The sequence below is a fragment of the Athene noctua genome, chromosome 1 (assembly GCF_965140245.1).
Source record: "Athene noctua chromosome 1, bAthNoc1.hap1.1, whole genome shotgun sequence".
NCBI lineage: Eukaryota > Metazoa > Chordata > Aves > Strigiformes > Strigidae > Athene > Athene noctua.
The window spans coordinates 21,968,587-21,987,139 of NC_134037.1; the positions used below are offsets into that span (position 1 = coordinate 21,968,587).

At 36.2% G+C, this 18,553-nt stretch overlaps 1 protein-coding gene across 19 annotated transcripts in view; it reads left to right on the top strand.

The window, feature by feature from the left end:
• Positions 1 to 18,553, top strand: part of MYT1L (myelin transcription factor 1 like) — a 312,706-nt gene that overhangs the window by 243,660 nt on the left and 50,493 nt on the right. For 15 of the 19 annotated variants that reach the window (XM_074895697.1, XM_074895698.1, XM_074895694.1 and 12 more), the window contains 5 exons: positions 3,909 to 4,156; positions 6,494 to 6,730; positions 8,453 to 8,574; positions 8,937 to 8,999; positions 9,497 to 9,565. In XM_074895697.1, coding sequence (XP_074751798.1) covers positions 3,909 to 4,156; positions 6,494 to 6,730; positions 8,453 to 8,574; positions 8,937 to 8,999; positions 9,497 to 9,565 — 739 coding nt within the window. The remainder of the gene's footprint in view (positions 1 to 3,908; positions 4,157 to 6,493; positions 6,731 to 8,452; positions 8,575 to 8,936; positions 9,000 to 9,496; positions 9,566 to 18,553) is intronic. The other 4 variants (XM_074895691.1, XM_074895693.1, XM_074895690.1 and 1 more) reach the window with 1 other exon arrangement.

Here is an 18,553-nt window from a genome sequence, read left to right on the forward strand (position 1 = left end):
CCATTATATTTTTCTTAAATTGACAAAGTTTTTCAAAGTTCCTCAGGAGAATCAGCTAAATTCATAGAACAGTGAAGTGATTTTGCTGACAGCTATTAAATAACTAAATGTGAAGGAGATTTCGGGAAGAGGCTTTTCACTTAAAAGAACCACTTTTCTCAAGAAACTTCGCATTATTTTTTGGTTATTCCATATTTGTGTGTAAAAAAAAAATACTAATTATTGCTACTAAAGCCATTATGGGGGTGCAGAGTGCACACCTATTATGTATGTCAGCAACGTTTATATAAAAGTAGATTTAGTTCTGAAAAGTTATCCTGAAAAACCTGAAATTAAACCTAAGGTTTGTGGGATACTTGCAAGTAAACAGCGCTTTAGTTTTTCTGACTGTATGAGACAAATAGTCTAAGGATATGAGAAATCAATAACTTCATGTCTCAATGTTCTTTAATTGTAAGCTAACACTGCATTTCCTCATCAGAGAAAGGAATTATATGTTCAATAAGTTTGTGGTTTTGAGTGACATAACATAAACACCTCCTTTGGATTGTTTTCTTGATTTATTTTCCCATAAGCTTCAGTAAAAGCCAAACAGAAAATGGATACTTTGTATTGTGTGGTAGGATGCTTTGATAATTCTTGAGAAATCTTGTGCTTGTGGGCTTGTTTTTCCTTTGAAACCAGTTGTATTGGATGTTGAGCTTATGGTATACAGCAGTAGAGATAAGAACAGCTGGACACAGCAGGCAAAGGAGACAGCAGCTCTTTCAGTTGCTCAGGTGGTGGTAGGAGCTCCTCTTATTCCACCAAGTCCCGGGTCCTTCCATCAAAACACTGAGAAAATGTTAGGAGTGGGATTCATCTGACCATATATAGACTTCTATAATGTCAGCACCTACATCAGAGCTCGTTATTCCTTTCAGATCAGAGGAGAAAGATAGACACATCTCTGATCAATTCATCTACTCCTGAAGGACTTATTTAAAATTGGTCAGGTGAATCATTGCCTGAAAGTTCCTATTTTTTTCCACTGCCTGTATAGGAAGCCTGTAATGACTAGATCAGATACCTAAGTTAGGTGAGATGAATCTCTTATTGTGCAAGTCAGAAAAAGTCTTGAAACTGCAATTAATTTATGTAACACATTCGGTATTTAGGTAATACTCAGAGTAAAGGTTCCTGGGCAGAATTTAATTCCACTCCAAATATCTTCCTTTGATTCTTTGTGTTGTTGGGGTCTCTCCCACTCCTCCATTGTTAATTAGCAAGAGGAGCCTGTAGACTTTGAGAGGTTCTTCGTAATCAGCTCCCAGGCATGTCTGATGAAAGGCCAGTTTGGGTATGCAGCTGGTTAGACCTGTGTGTGTTATTTAATGGGGAAGGTGTTTTCCACATTTAGTTTCACTCTGGATCACAAAGTGTAGGTGGACTGCAGAGCTTCCAAAACCTGTGCCACAGGGTTGGGTGATGTGTCAAGCAGAATTATCTGGTATTGAAACATGTAGCTTTCTCTTCATTAGAGAGCAACTTGATTAAGTTCATTATAAATTGATGATCTTTGTTTCGCCTGAAAAGCTAATGTGAGATGAATAGTCTGGGTTATGTGACTCATCTTAAAATGTACAGCTACAGTAAAGTTGAAATAACCATGGCCACTTGTGTCTACGTAAGTTTTACTTAAATTATTGGTAATCTAAAAGCTAATAATTGCATAGTATACTTATAGCACTTTATATCTTCAAAGTGTTTTGCAAGTGAATCACAACACAACTAAATTTTAGACGCAACTTTATAGGGAAATGAATTCTAAGGATAATATAGTTTGACCAAGGCCACAGAGGAGTCCATATCAGAGCCTGCATGAGTTTCTGATGGTTAGTCCTTTGTATAAAGCTGCCTCTTTCCCTCCCTTTCTTTAGCACACATTGTCATATATATATATATATATAATTTCCCATGTAGTATGTCTCTTATGTCTGTCTAAATGTGACCTGCTATAACAAGACTAACATTTTTGCAAGTGACAGAAGTCTTATTTGTTCCTATGAATTCTGAAAGATATTTCTAATTTGACAAGTTCAGTGGTACAGGGTGCTTGCTGTGTTAACACAGTAGAAACTGAATTATTCAATTATTTCCTTCCTTAAGTATAGGAAAATTCTTGTGTGTCTTGGATACAGTTACAAAGTATCAAAGGATAAATGCTGAATTTTTAATGACCGCCACTGACTGCTATATTAATAGTGACTCTTGAGAAATAGTTCACAGATTTATTATTAGTGGATACCCTGCTAGAGTAGTGCTACTGTGTGTTCAAAACAATGAAATGTGATGAATGTTTAGCATTCACTTCCCTTAAAAAATCACACCCTGTGTATTATGTGGCTTTCCTGAGAAAACTCCATCTGTTATGAATTAAGTGAAACACTATTTCCTTTACAGTAAAAATAACGCCATGATTTTTTTTCATTTTTTAGAGAAAGGAGGATGACATAAGCTCAAGCAAAGATATTTTGCTTTCAGATTCTTCTTTTGAACCCTGCCTGTCTACGAAAGCAGCCTGTGGTTCACAAATGGGCTGTGCTCATGGGAGCAGATTATTATATGTGTGTCTACTCAGACAAATACACCTGAAGAGTCTGGCATTTAAATGGAGACCATCACGGAAGAGCTCTAGCTAGGGCCTGACCTTTTTTTCTATAGCTCTCTAATCAGCATGCTAGTTGGTTATTGTTATACTGTGCTATAAGGTATGATCTCTGCAGTATACATTTCCATCTTAAGAGGAAGTAGTCGCTGGAATATGCATGTATGTATCCTCTGACCTTGACTTTAATTTTTTATGAAAATACATAAACTTTAGATTTAGGAGATGAGTTCACACTTTCTTGCATTTAAAACACTTTTAAAACAGTTTATTTGGGAAGAGGATTGGAGAAATCAGTGGGCTAATAGGGCTGTTCTCCATTATTACTATACCTTTGGCTGCAAGGAGTGTTCCTTAAAAGCAGCAACAGCGCTGCATTGTATTAGATAGGCTGGACATGAGCTCTGTCAGTGCCTTAGCTCTTCAGTGACCATTTGTGGCTGCTGTCGGTCAGAGTATGGCTGAGTGCCACTGTCCTCGGTGTGAGCAGGAAGGGGTGTCTTTGGTCCTTATTGTTTTTATGAAGTGTAGTAGGTGCCTGGGTTGTTTGAAGTTGGGGACGTTTCATTCATATCTGTTTCCATTTTTACAGCCACTGCTTCTGCCTTTGGGCAAGCCATGGTAAAACTCACATGTGACCACCACCTTTCTTCTTCCATCATGTTCCTCTCTTTTCTGATGGCCAGTGTCACAATATTTGAATGTGATGTAGGAAGAAGAAGCCTTTTAGGAAGCACAGGGTGTTTAAGGACATAGGAGTAGCACTGTGGCCCAGAGACCAAGCCTGTCAGCCTTACGGTGGGCTTGGTCTCCAGCAGCTCTGGGGAGTCTAGGCCTTAAATTAACAGTTTGCTCATGTAAATAGGAAAAGGTCTTGTAGCGTTATTGCCCCTCATTAATAACAGTGAATTTGCTGAGCAGATCCTACCTTCTGTCTGACTATATGTGGGGTAAAAGCAGTGTTTCTGTGTTTTTATTGTTTTCTGAATCCAGCCTGTTTGTCAGAATGATTCATGATCACATCATGCAGATTTTTACGGGAGGTTATTTCATACAAACTCACATATGTAGCATATAAAAGTCACAGACAGAAATCAAGAAATACAGCCATCATTCTTATTGCGGCACATTTTTTTTTTTTTTTTTTTGGCATCAGTTGCTGTTGCTCATTATAAATTTCACCTCCAGCAGTTTGTTTTTCTCTTCACTTATGCAGAATGCTTGTTCTTTTGAGTCATCCTTGTCATATTTCTTCCCACAGCTAAACGCTACTGTAAGAATTCAAGTCCAACCAGCAGCACAACAAGCAGTTATGCCCCTAGCAGCAGCAGCAATATGAGTTGTGGTGGAGGCAGCAGTGCCAGCAGTACCTGCAGCAAGAGCAGCTTTGACTATACTCATGACATGGAGGCAGCACACATGGCTGCTACTGCTATTCTGAATCTCTCCACTCGCTGCAGGGAGATGCCTCAGAACCTCTCTACTAAGCCTCAGGATCTCTGTGCAAGGGTAAAAATAAGTAATTCTGTTTGTTGATGAAGATTTCTCTTTACTGCACTTGCTCTGTGGCCCTGATAGATAGAAGAATAGCTTTAGTACATTTTGCCTTTTTTTTTCTTTTCCTCAAAATTAACATAATCTGGTGGCTCTGCTAAAGCAGGGAGAAAAAAAAAAAAAAAAAAAAAAAGAAGAAAGATGCAAATTGCTCACAAGTATCTTGGGAAATCCCAATCGGTATATAAACTGATGATACTGATAGCATGTACTCCTTTTTTTAATTTGTCTCTTACTAGTGAGATCTATAATTATAAAATATGTTTGGATTGCTCAAGTGCTATTAATTGCACTACTGATTTTTTTGGTAAACACAGTCTGATTCATACATTTTGGGAAAGGATTAAGATTTAACTATGTATTTTCATTTAAAAGTCCAAATGGGACCTAAGGTTGTAAGATCTAGTACAAAGAAATCTGTGCTATTTGTATGTTAAAATTTCTTGCCTGTCTATGATCTCACAGTTCTTAAATCACTGCATAATACATTTGAAATGAACAGATCAGTTCAGGTGCCTTTAAATGTGCTTAGCCGTAGCGGAGGGTCACTAATGTTCTGTATGTTCATAGAGCCCATTATATTATGAAATGGCTCTACAGATACAGATAAAAGCTTTTGATGTTAAGCTTTATGTATTAAGATAAACAGGGCACTATTAGCATTCATTGAAGATTTACCAGAAGGTTTTTTTTCGCTATAAACTTTAAGTTTTGACTCTCATAGCTGTTAAGAAATTAATATTTAACATGCACCAGCAAACAATACAGTGCTACCTATAGGAGACCACTAGATGGCTAAGTAGGCAGATGCAGTGCAGAGGAAACATTTTTATTGTGCTTATAGAAGAGCTTTTGAGCCGGCAGACATGTTCTGTTCTTTTATGTATAGACAAAGGTTTTCTTCCCCTCATCATGTAAAGCCCCTTTACCATTCATAACAAACCAGACCCATAGCAGTAGGTATTAGTAATAGTCATGATTTAAGCCAGAATGGCTGGTGACTGTTTTCAAATGCTGCTTTTTATATTAATTTACTTGATACTGTTCAAGAGGCCAGTCTCTTTCTGGCATGTAAATAAATGCAGTTGTTTTCTATATCAACACAATGGGAAAAGTTGGAATAAAATGCTAAAAATCTTCCGTGTCAAAACGAGAAGGGGCCTCTTTCTTAATGTGTCATCCTATGCTGAGACTGTAGGAATGAATCGGAGAAGATACACACGTGTTTTCTAGATTAAATTAGCAGGATAGCAGCAATTAGATACATGCTCTGACAAAAGGCAGTAATTCAGAAAGAGAGATTTGCATTCACAGTGCTTTCCTGCTGCTCTGTTGTTACTCAAGAGGAGAGAAAGTTACCAGACATAGAAGTCAGTCGCATTCACATTAGTTTTGAAACAAAATTTTTCATGGAGCGTTTCATTTTTGAAAAGATGAAGGATTCTCTCTGGACATTTTTATTTTATCTGTCCTTAGTTTTTTAGAATTTGTCGTTTTAAGTTCTCTTATTTCTCCACAACTAGTATGACAACCCTTGTTTGTTTCTCTAAAAGAAAAAGTCAGAGCCCATATTTACCCTATGTTTCATAGCACCTCAGTTGCTGCAGAAATTGGCACAACTATTGTTGCAACTATTATGCTACTTAAATTTATTGATTATAAACTTAGATATATGTAATGTTAATACATTTACATCTGCAGGCAAGGAACTCTGAAATTTTAATGTATTTCCTCACTGGCAAATGGTGTCCAAAAGGACTTGTTTTGCTACCCTACCTCCCTGTTTAATTTTCTGACATTATCTATTCAAGCATTGACTGTTAATGTTAAATAAACAAAGAAACAAAGATTATTTGATGCTTGCTGGTTTTTGTTACTCTAATCACCCAGACAGGTGTCAGGAGTGGAAACAAGAATTATGCAGATGTTAACTCATAGATATTCACCTGCCACAGACTAGATCAAGAACGTTAAGACAGCATCAAGAAAATACCTTTAGAGATTTCTCCTTTTTATTCCAAATTTTGCACCTGTGTGCCAGGTGGCAGGAAGGGTAATGAAGACTCTCCTCTCTTCCCCCAAACATCAGATTAACCATTCAGGAAGAAATCTACTTTAACAGCATTAATGTTGTGTAACAGCATCATGCTATGTGTGGGAGGGGGCTCAATGCTTACAATCTATACAGGAATGGAAAAGCATTTTATCATTCTGCTAGGCAATCAGATTGAAGACGAGGTAACAGTTTGCTAGTGTGAAGCCGAATTAACAATATTTTTCTTATTTTGACAGAATCCTGATATGGAAGTTGACGAAAATGGGACGCTGGATCTCAGCATGAACAAGCAGAGGCAGCGAGATGGTTGCTGTACCATTTTGACACCACTGGAGCCAATGTCCCCGCAACGACAAGCTGTGATGAATAACCGGTGTTACCAACTGAACGAGGGTGACTGCTGGGACTTGCCAGTGGACTACACTAAAATGAAGCCCAGTAGGATAGATGAAGATGATTCCAAAGAGATTAATGTATGTCTTTTTCATCTATTAGTTCTGTTGCAATCTAATGTTGGTAGTTCATTACATTTCTGAAATTTGGAGGGAAAGAGGAAACAAAGTTAATACGTGATGAAAATGGTGGTTTTCTACAAAAAGGACTTTCTGCTGTTTAATCTTTAGGACTATATCTTGCTGGCACACATCTGATCTGTGACTAAGTTCCATAAGACAACATTTGAACCATGAATGTGAATCATGTTTTGTAACAGCATCATCTTGTTAACAAATATTTTCTGCAGTAAAGATGTTTCGCTATATCCAGATTACGTTACTCTGTATAAGCAAGTTGACATAACTGTGCAATAGTGGGATAATCAGCTCTCAAGACAAGATATTCTCCTAAATTTGAAAACCATAAATGATGCGCTGAGTATCTGAAAGCATGTATTACTTAGAATTCACTTTAAACAAAAGCAGCAGAGTATAATGTAAGCTTTCAACTATTTCAGCTAATCTTCTTCTGGATTATTTATACAATCCTGATAGCTCTGTGTGTGAAAGGGCCTGTACTAATGAAATACTTTCTTTCAAGAATACAAAGAAGGGATATTAGAAAACAGTGTTACTTTTCAATTCATAATACAAAGTCAACAGCAGAACCCTTTAAACAGAAGAGGCAAATAAACAAATATGTTAGTGAATTTATTTTACTTTCAAAACTTAGAATAGCCAGGACACTGAAAAGGTCTGCTGACAAGGTTCAGTGCTGCTGCTTTTGTTCATGAGGTTTTAACCCTTATCCACTATGCAGTTTACAATCCTGCACACAATGCAGTTTAGATGTTTGGAGACTTCTAGAGATTCGTCTCTGTTTTTTCTTGGTTTATAAGAGAAAATTAGTCTAATCATTTGTGTGTAGCACATCTCTTGCTGATTTTAATTAAAACGTTAAACTATTTTCAGTAACGTTGATACATAACAAAGTGGCATTTTCACTAGATACACTGAATGCATTCTAGCTTTGGTGTTAATTCCAGTTTTCCTATTAATTTCAGCTAGGAGGAAATCTGTCACTATCTAAGAAATGTGAGGTAAAACAGACTGTTTTTTTCAGATCAATCAGAACCCCCTATTTCTACTGTGGTGTTCGTAGCACCATCTGCAGGAATCACTCAATCAATGCATTCAGCCACTTCATTCCTGAAAAAGATGATTTTGAATTTCTGAATGCAAAAGTTCTGAAGTTAATTACATTAACTTCATTACATTTCTGACGTTAATTAGAAATCATATAATTCTGTTTTGCCAGACAGATCCATTGAGATCTGCCTCAGATTGATATTTGGTGTATAGATGTTAAGATTGCTCCTGTTCCATCTCTGAGAGGTTCTAAACCAGCTTTTGGATGCATAAGAGACTGTATTTAGTCAGCATTTTTCCCTTTCCTCTCTTTTACAGTGACTTCAGGAAAAAACACGGATTGTTTTAAATCAAAATATGACAGCTGTAGAAAAAGCTGTGGTTTGCCCTTTTTTTTTTTTTTTCCTAGTTAAATAAACTACATATTCCACATATTGTGAAGTCTTCATCGAAATATCTGAATAATATTTAAAGGTTTAATAGGTGAAAGAATATAAAATAATGTCATTATTTTTCCCGGGCAGAATAGGAGAAAGGAGATAAAATCTGATGATTCTGCTTTGTATTGTAACCTCACCTAGCTGAAACTAATACATGTATATTTGCCTGTAGCCAGAAGATTTGGATCCTTTCCAAGAGGCACTTGAAGAAAGAAGGTATCCTGGTGAAGTTACAATCCCAAGTCCTAAACCTAAATACCCTCAATGCAAAGAGAGCAAAAAGGATTTAATAACGTAAGCATAATGTGAGGTGAAATTATTTTTCTCCTTTTAACTTTTTCTCTCTTTGTCTTTTTTTAAACAAACGAGTACATATACGCCTTGCAGTATGAGCATGCAACATTTGCAGCATATAAATGTTTCAAACTGCCGGTTAAGTAAAGTGATAAGCTAACGTGTATTTGCTTGTTCTTAATGATGCTATATTGTATTGAGACGCCATTTTCATTTAAACCTGTTCATTTTGCAGCTTTTCGATTAGGATGCTTAAAACCCCTTGCAGTCATTGCAGCTAAACTGGAAACAATGAAACTTTTAAAAGTTTTTTTTTAAACATACTTACTATTTTGGCTGTTTTTGTTTTTGTTTGGTGGCAGATGTCCAACACCAGGGTGTGATGGGAGTGGTCATGTGACTGGTAATTACGCCTCACATAGAAGGTGTGACTTCATTTTTTTCATGGTGGATTCTGTCTTTTCAATTTATTGTTTTCAGCTTACCTCAACAATGCTGTCAAAGTAAAACGTTGAACTATGTGTTAACCCTTTGAGTAATATATGTTGATCTTAAAAGCATGCTAATTTGTGTGTTGTATAAACGTCTTTTATTTTTAAATAGATTACTAAAATTTCCAAAGTATTCTTAAGCATTTAAGTAGTTAACCCAGGAATCTCCAATAATTTTTGTTACATTTTATTAGTTCATAGATAAACAAACAAACAAAAAGAACATTTACAGTATGTAATTTTGGAAGTAATGTTGATGCCTAAATATATTCAGAGGGTTAACTATATTACAAAATTCAGTATTACAGCACTTGCCCCATCGCTTTTCTGCATTACAAACTTTTACTTTTTAATTTTTATGTTGTGTTTGTTTGGGAGTGTTCAGTTAATGAGAAGATTAACTTACTTGTATGTCCTGCCATGTCTTACAGTTTATCTGGCTGTCCCTTGGCTGACAAAAGCATTCGAAGTATGCTGGCCACAAGCTCACAAGAACTCAAGTAAGATATAAAGAACAATTATTTTAGTTTATAAATATTTATTTGACTGCAAATTGTGTATAGTTTATCAGAAATTGCAAACACTGTATGGAGAGCTGCTGCAGAGGGACCTGATCCTGCTTGGAACATGCATTGAAGTCTCTATAAATTCCGTACAGTCTGGCTCTATGTATAAGTCTGTTGATGTAGTATTTCCTTTTGTGTATTCATTAGGTGATAGGGATGGACAAAAGTCAGAATTTCTGGGAATGTCATCCAAATGTTTGAATTCCTATTCAGTTTTTTTCTGAATGTTTGAATTTGATAGTTAGAACAGGAAAGTATCGTGTGATTAGACTGATGAAATACTTCTGGTTACACAACCAGTAAAGTGCTGTAGTTTCTAAGACCTAGATCAGAGGGAAAACAACTCGTTTTTCCCTAGTGCTTGCATAATTTTCCCCAGGTTTGTATCACTGTTACCAGCTTAATGCATTTTCTCATTTGAGTATATTTTTTAGTGTTTATTTAGTTATTCCCCTACGTAAAATGCATTCTTTACAATTCCTTTCAGTTCTTTGGAGTGACAATTGTGAGCAATAAAAGTTAGAGAATCATGAGACTTAGCTTTGATCTGTCTTCCTGCACCATATGCTCGACTGCAACTCTGCACGTGGAAGAACTATAGCATTTGTTAGTGCTGTGAGATAGGGGTACTCCTGAGTTGATACTATGGTTAACATAGAAAGATGTTCAAAAGTAATGAGGAAAAATCGTATAGGGAAAGTATGAATGGATAGCTTATGCTGCCATGCTAAGCAGTATTCTGTCTTTAACATACATGAGTGCTTTAAATAGCATTTCTTGAGTTCAGTACATACCCTAATGAAAAAAACTCAAACCTTTATATAAAGCATGGGAAAGATAATAAAACAAGCAAGAGAAAACTGCTGAAGTAAGATTGCTTTCTAATCTTAGCTGCTCTAGTTACTGCATACAAACAGTAGGTACAGAATTTACAAATTAATTCCCACCCAGTCAAAAATAACATTTTGAAACTATCATCTTAGATCATGTTGGTATATGCTGCTAGGAGATTATGTGATATGTGAGGGGACAAGATGTAAATGAGATCAGGGAAAACATGTGTGTGTAACCAGAGTAAGATATAGGCACATAACCCCAGAGAAACTCAGATTTGGACCTGGATTTTGGGTTGGGATGGCTCAAGTGAGAGATGTTTGAGGAAATGTAATTACACAGCAAAACACAGACAAGACTCTTGGGGCAGCATGAATAATATTTTAAACACAGACTTTGCTGCTCTAACCCTTAATAAAATTTTCACTTATGTTAGGAAGGTGTTCCTGAATTACCCCATCTCCTCAGCCATTCTCAAGCATCTGCAGTCAAGACAATGTAATAGAGACCAGACAGAAAAAAAATCACTTAAACTTGAGACCCCACTCCTGCCATTTGCTCTACCTATCTCAAGTTCTGCCTAAACAAAGAGAACAAGATTAAGTCATATTTAAAGTAATATTTTTAGGTTTAACATCTGTTATTTACTTAGCAGTTAGTATAAATTATTTATTTAGCAGTTATCATAATACCTATTGAACACATGAAAACTCTAAGTGAATTGAAAAGTTAGGAAGTGCCAGAATTTTAAGCAGGCTAACTTAACTCTGTTCTCTTTTTGCATTTTTATTGCAAAGCAGTCTTTCATTTTCTGATCATATATTTTTCCATAGGATAACAAAGTTATTCATTGCACAAGGCAGACAGTATTTGCTGCATAAGACACTAATGAATTTCTTCAGTTTTCTTCATTGTCCCATGTGTGGCCCTGTCTGTTATTCACTACACTTTTCTCAAACTGTACTCTCAAGGTATAACTACTAATTCACTCACACATTTGTCACTACCATTGCATCTGACTGTTTCCTAATTAATTTATCTTGGTTATAAAAGAATGAATTTATTTTCATCCGCAATTATACTCTTAAGCAAGTCAGGGTTGGTATTATTGGCATTTTAAAGCCAGAAAACTTAAGCATATGATTTTGATTGCTCAGTTTTGAGACTTCTAGGACTTGATTTGTCAGAGTTCTTCACATTGTAGGAAACTGTATATGTTAAAAACCAAGTACCCACTGAAATTGCTTGGAGCTGTGGGAATTCAGAAGTTCTGCATGATGAGTGACTGAACCTTTGTGAAAAGGGATGAACTCTACCGAAAGAGCAGGACAGAGTCCAGTGTTCCAGAACAGCCATGGGGCTATCCTTTCTCTTCCCATGAAACTCCGATCAGTCCCAGTTTCCACTTGGTCCATTCACTCTGTTCTGTTTTCCTTCATCATTTTTTCTACCTTGCTCCCTGTCTCAAGCTCCTTGTCTAATCAGCCCATCTCCTGCCTCCATGATATTTATATTTTTGTTGTCCTCTATCTCTACATCCTGCTGAAGTTGATACAGAGAGAGAAAGCATCTTCACATTTCTCACATATATTCGAAAGCAAGGAAGTAGCAGTCCTATGGATGGCAGCATCCTTTATACAGCTCTCATTTATGCTCTTGTTGTCTGTCTAAGATGGAAGAAGATGTGATCATGTAAATGATAATGCGTATGCACAAAACAGCTAAACCAAAGCTACATAAGCGATTTTGATTTTGGAATTGTTAAACTGTGAAGTACTTCGTTTACATCTGTTATATTTCTGTATGTGAGGTCTGGGGGTATAATTTGCTTGCTTTTAAAAAGAGCAAGCTGAAAAGAAGCAGAAATTCTGTAATGTGGGATCCTACTGGCTATCTGTCAGGCCAGCAGCCACCATGGGAGCTATTGATACCCACTATATAGGTCACCTGAACTACTGTGGTAGCAAACAGCAGTAGAAGGAATAACACTCTGCATGGGCTGGCACCAGGAGGAGGTGGGGAACATTGCTGGTGTGTTTCATACATATTTGCTGACAGCAGAAGAGAGAATCAGTAACCTTGGCACCTGCCCCAGGCTGTAGAGAGAAATGTATACATATTTTTTGCCTGTATCCCAAGCTGAGATCCCTTCTGTCCTGTCCCTACCAATCTGTACTGTTCTCATCTCTTCTTCATCTTTTATTCCTTACTCTGGTTTTCAACGTAGTTGTTTCCAGTCATCCATAAAGACCTCTGTAAAATTTCTGGCAAATACTTTTTTAATGTGTGGGGTACAGAGAACAATTGATAGTGTGGTAGAAGAATTGATAGTGCAGCATAGGGATTCTATTTCTCGTCTACATAGTTTGGAAATATTTCATACATTTAGGGCTTTGCCATGCATAGCTTATGTAGCAGATATCACATATGTGCTGGTAAAGCCTTTATATCACATTTTACCAATCCACGATCTCTTTGTGTGTATCGTACAACACATAAAATTAGCATAATGCAGCTTCCTAACTGGAATTTTGATAACACACTGATTCTTTTTAAGCCCCAACTAAAATAAGAAAATGCAGGCACTTCAAATAATATTAACGAATAATATAATTTAAATAACATTCTTAATCAAAATAATATAAGAATCTGAAAAGGTTAGAGGAAAGTTTATTTTGCTTAACAGTTATGCTCACTATATTGCCTTTTGGTAGTTGTGGCTCCATAGCTTCCATTATTCACATTTCCTGGCTCCCAGAATAATAATGCTGCAATTAAATTGTTCCAGGGTCAGCATAATTATTCCTTAACACCCCTGCTTCTCTTCTGTAAGTCTTCTTGCTCAAGTTTACTATGCAGATTGTATGATTTTCCACTTTCACCCAAAGCCCACCAAAGTGGAAACACAAGAGTCTTTGTTCATAGTTTATCGGCAGACGAAAGCAGTTACACAGCCTGGTCAATGATCACCAGTTAACGGAAGAATTTCTTCAGCTTTAATTCCCAGTTGCTGCTGCTGGCAAAAAAAAAAAAAAAGAGGTCAACAGCTTTAAGGGTCTCTGAAGAAATTAATATCTGGCAAGGATCCAGGCTTTTCCAGCATGAAGATTTTGGTTATAATACTTGTGAAAAGCAACAAATTTTTAAAGGACGTAGGGACACTATATTGATGAATAAACTTAACTGTGATGGGAAAGCAATTAACAGCCCACCCAGTGACAGCTACCAGTATTAAAATATTCAGAAGTTAAATCCGCTTTAATCTTACCCAGGGGCTTTTCCTTATCAGTTGTCTTTATTTACTCCTTATCATAGGAGGTCTTCCTAACACTTAAGAGTCTCTTCAAAACTGTAATCCCATTGTAGAATTATAAATACTATAAAAAAAATTTTGAAGCACTTTAAATCTTATTCAAAATAAACTAAAACTAAAATTAATTAATTGTTTTTGAAAGAACACATTTTGATCATCAGTAAATTGATCCCAGTCAAAATGCAGCATACTCAGAACAGTATACTGGCAGTGTACTGCCAGTGTGGAGACCAGAGAACCTGGATACCAGAGACTCCCAGAAAATGATAAACTTAGTTCTACTTAATGTTACTTTGATGTAAAAATTATAATATTTTTTCAAAGGTCATAAGTAACTAAGTATTAGCTTGGTCTACCATGCAACTGACTATCAAATTGTCAACATTTACCCTTGTTTCTTTGGGTCAGTTTTCTGCCAGAAAATACCATTAGTGTTTATATTAAAGAATCTGACATCAAAAAGATTTACAGTTCAACCAAGTGCCTACAAGTTTGGATCCAATACTGTTGTAATATGTCCAATCCTTCAGCCCCGAAGCACCTGTCTCTCTGTGTAGGTTTTTGCATGTTATTGTTTTCTATGGTGAACATCTTTTGGTATTCTCCTATGGCACTTACAGGGAGGAGTACAGTCTTATTTCCCTCTCTAAGTGAAGCCTGAGAGCTTTTCTTTACCACATCTCTTCTTAACTCAAAGTAAGGAGCTCAGTCTATTTTTGCGCATTCTCTACAGTGAAGTAAGAGTTAGAATTTCTGTGCTTCCTTCTTCTTTCCATGTCATTCTGCCCTAATTTTCATATTCTTGGTGGGCATCTTCTACTCTTTCTCTTATCTTCCTTTTATCCTTATTTCCCTATTCCCAGATGTGTCATCCTAGCATTGTCTTCTATTCAGTTCAGATGGAAAAGTGAGCTTCTCTGAAGGTGTCCCTGTTAACCACAGCTCTTCTGGGAAGGACAACTCCATGCAGTACAGTTTTTTTCTGGATAGAAAGGATATCCTTAGTTCATACTTCTTAATCTCTAATATTCACTTTTTATTGGTGTAATTTTGCTGCCATTTGCTCAGCAAGAACTAGCAACTGGGAAGAAGGGATATCCTCCAGAAACGGAGAAGCTTATGTTGTATTTATTCTGATGAATATATAAAATAAAATATTACTGGAAAAAAGTAATATTTTCTTCCTTGCTTTAGTCATCTGGCAAAAAATAGGGCTCCTCTAAATACAAAATTAAAATGCAGAAACAAATATATTAGTAAAACACCACAGAAACATTCCCCTCTTTAGACAGGTAGCTAGATTATTCTTGGACATTTATCAGTACCTGTACTCTAAACCTTGATAGCTCTCCCAATATACAGTCACTTTTTACAGTTATTTCTGCAGACATCTGTTTAGCTGCTCAAGTGATTTCTCCACCTACATCTTGTGTTTGCTACTTGAGGTGTTTCTGATGTTCAGTGCCTGGGCGTACATTTGTTGCTTCATCTGCACAGGAGTGTTATCCCTTGCCTTGCCTTGCCTTGCCTTGCTTTGCCTTCCCTTCCCTTTTCCTGCTGAGATTACATCTGTCCTGTAAGAACTCAGTAAGGCTATGACCCATTATATACTTTTCACTCACTTTTTTCTTAGAAAATTACTCTTTGTTGCAAAGGAATAACCATTTCCATTCTTATTATCACTTTTTTTACCCCTGTTGTTTATGTCTTTTTTTTTTTTTTTCTTTTTCTACATGGGAAATTTAATAGAAGTTGTCATTACAGTTTTCTTGAATACTGAGGTTGTTGAGCCTAGTAAGTAAACTTGTGTTATAACAAAATACTCCATTGATGCTAAGTATGTATCCTTTGAATCTGCAGATACTTTTTAAAGTTCCTTGATGTTTTAGCTAACTTTTATATAGAAAATGTGATTGCAAGGACTGGAGTTATGTTAAAAATTTACTAGAGTGAGTAATTTGTAAATGATAGTATTTTATTAACTTATCTGCAATGTTAATGGTAAAACAAACTGCATTTTTTAATGTGTTATTAAATTGCAAGTTAGAGTACAAGTCTAATTTAAATTATTAAAAACAAAACCAAGGAACATAGATCCCCAATATTAGTTCATCTGTAAGGAATAATCTTTCCCGTTTTGTTCAGCTAGATCCTTGGGCCAAGTGAAATTAGGAATCTCATGTGGTTTCAGTGGGTTTTTTTTGCATTTTTGTTTCCTGTATTTATTGCAGATTTCCACTTGGATACCTTATCTTTGATGGCAGCATGCATGCCTGGCCAGAACAGAACACCTTGGGCTCTGTTCCTGCACTTCTCAATACTCAAATGGGCACTGTAGGTTATACCTAGCATTTCCAACCTCATGTTGTGTGGTGTTATGATAATGTCCTTTGTATAGAAACCCATCATCTGCAGCAACCTCATCTCTGTAGTCGCAATAAGTTTTACATATGGAAGTGGCTGGGCTTTTTTTCTGTTAGAATAATTCATTCAGACTCTGGTAAGGTTGAGTCATTCCATTTTTCTCACTTAAGTTTGTCAACTTTTGTCTCCAAAATGGAAAATACTTGAGTTTTGTTTACATAAGACCCTTCATCATTGTTTTCATTACTGATAGGTGGTCTTAAAAGCATGTACTCTCTAAAAAATTCCTTAAAAGCCATCTGCATATCAGTACCTCTGATGCTGCAAAATGTTCCATGCAGGCTCAAAATTGTTTGCATGAAACACCTTGCAGAATCAGGGCCTTAGTAAGCTTTCAATACCATGAAATGCTCTGAAATTAGAGGCTTCATTTGCATAGTGGCATCTACAATACTCAAATAGTTTATGGCCTCTTTCTCTAGGTTCTTAATTATTTAAAACAAAATATATTGATAGCTCTACTTTTTTGCTGTTTGAATTTTAATCAGTATTTAAAGCCATTTACCACTTAGTTATCACCCAAAATAGTCTCAATTCAGATGAACATTCCCTGAATTAGCGTAACTTTTTCAAAACAACCTTTATGATTTAAGAGTCTAAACTTTGTTTTCAAAAGGAATGTAAGTGCTGGGTATCCACATCCCTGCAACTTCTATATGCCTAACTTTGAAAGTGGAATTCAGTGTCTGCAATAACAACTTAGGCAGTTTTGAAGATAAACCCTTAGTTCCAAAGCTCTTCACTAATCACCAAATATTTCAGTGTGAATGTTTATTTGACAGTTCATTTTACTTTTCAAAACTTTTCTCTTGTCAGTCATTCCAGTGCCATTCTGTGCAGTCCTTAAGCAGCTATTCTGAGAGAAGCACTTAATTGTGATTAATTATCAATGAATTTGCTTAGTTATGTTAATATGCCCAATGAATCTCTCTAAGGCCTTCTTGTCTTGGAGTCTTTCCATTTGTACAGTTGCCTCTGCCTTCCTTGGGTTTGGTCATACTTCTTTGTCATTGAATGTGTCCTACATAATTAATCTCATTCAGCCTGGCATTTGCTTGTATTCAATTCAAGGGTCTTTTCTTTGGCACAATTTGGTTATTGTGCAAACTGCCATTGTGATGTTGATCATTTTTGCTTCAAATCAACAGATCATAACCAATTGCTCATTCCATCCAGATCCTCAAAGATCTGCAACATGATGCTGTGGTATATCCCAAGTGCTGAGGCAATCCCCATGGGAAGTTGCATAACCTATACAGTTGCTAAAAGGGGAATTAAAAGTGCAGTATTTTGCACTTTCTGTGTTTGGTCAGACTTGCCAAAACCCTTTAATATATGCCCCAAAATAAATGTAATTTTGTCACTCAAAGTCCTAAATATGATTGTCTGGATCCTCAGTTGGTGTAAATTAGCATAGCTCCATTGCCTTCGGTGGAGTTACGCTAAGATACAACAGTGATGATCTGGGCAGGTGCCCTCAGCTGATCTCTTGGGTTAGCATTCATGTTTGATTACCCTATTTAAATCTTTTGAAGTTATAAAATTCCTTGCATTGTTTGGTTTCTTAGAATGGCCAATTCTAACTCAGTTACTTGGTGTCTGTATCTGCACAGTAACATCTGATTTTACCATGCAGTTAAGTTCACCCCTTTATTTTTATCTCAGTGCTATTGGGACTTTATGTAGCACACATTTTTTGCAGCACTGTAGTATCTTTATCAATGTTTTATATCTCTAAAATATCCCATATCCCTCATAAACACCTCATCATAATCTTCTTTTACAATATTTTTTGTATTCCCAGTAAGTGGAATTTACATTTGCTCATCTGCATGTAAAAACTGCTCTTCAACTCTAACACAGACAGCCTTTCCACTGCTTCAAAGTCTGCTGATTTCTCTCCTTCCACAGATAACGACACAGTGCTCTTTCTGCTTGGGCTCATTTGGTGTACACTGTTTGAAACAACCTTAGATTTTGAGGAGTATTTTAACACTGGCCATCATTAATTATTTTTATATGCTTGACTGTGCTTACACTGCACTCAGCTTCAGCGGTATCTGTTTTCTGTAATAAAGAGGAAGAGGAGGACAGCAGTATAAGCACATTACTATTGTTATCTATTATTTTTTGGACTGTGGTAAAAAGGAAAAAAAGACCCTTGAAAAAAATAAATCTAAATAAATTATATTTAAGATGCAGTTTCCAGAATTATACTATTTGCATAGTTTCATTAAAATGACCAGCTGTAAAGTAGTCAGTCAATCAAAGTGATATGTAAAATGCCATCTTCAAGCTTCAGAGTTAACAGTACACTGAGATGAATGGAATCTAGTTTCCAAATTTTCAGA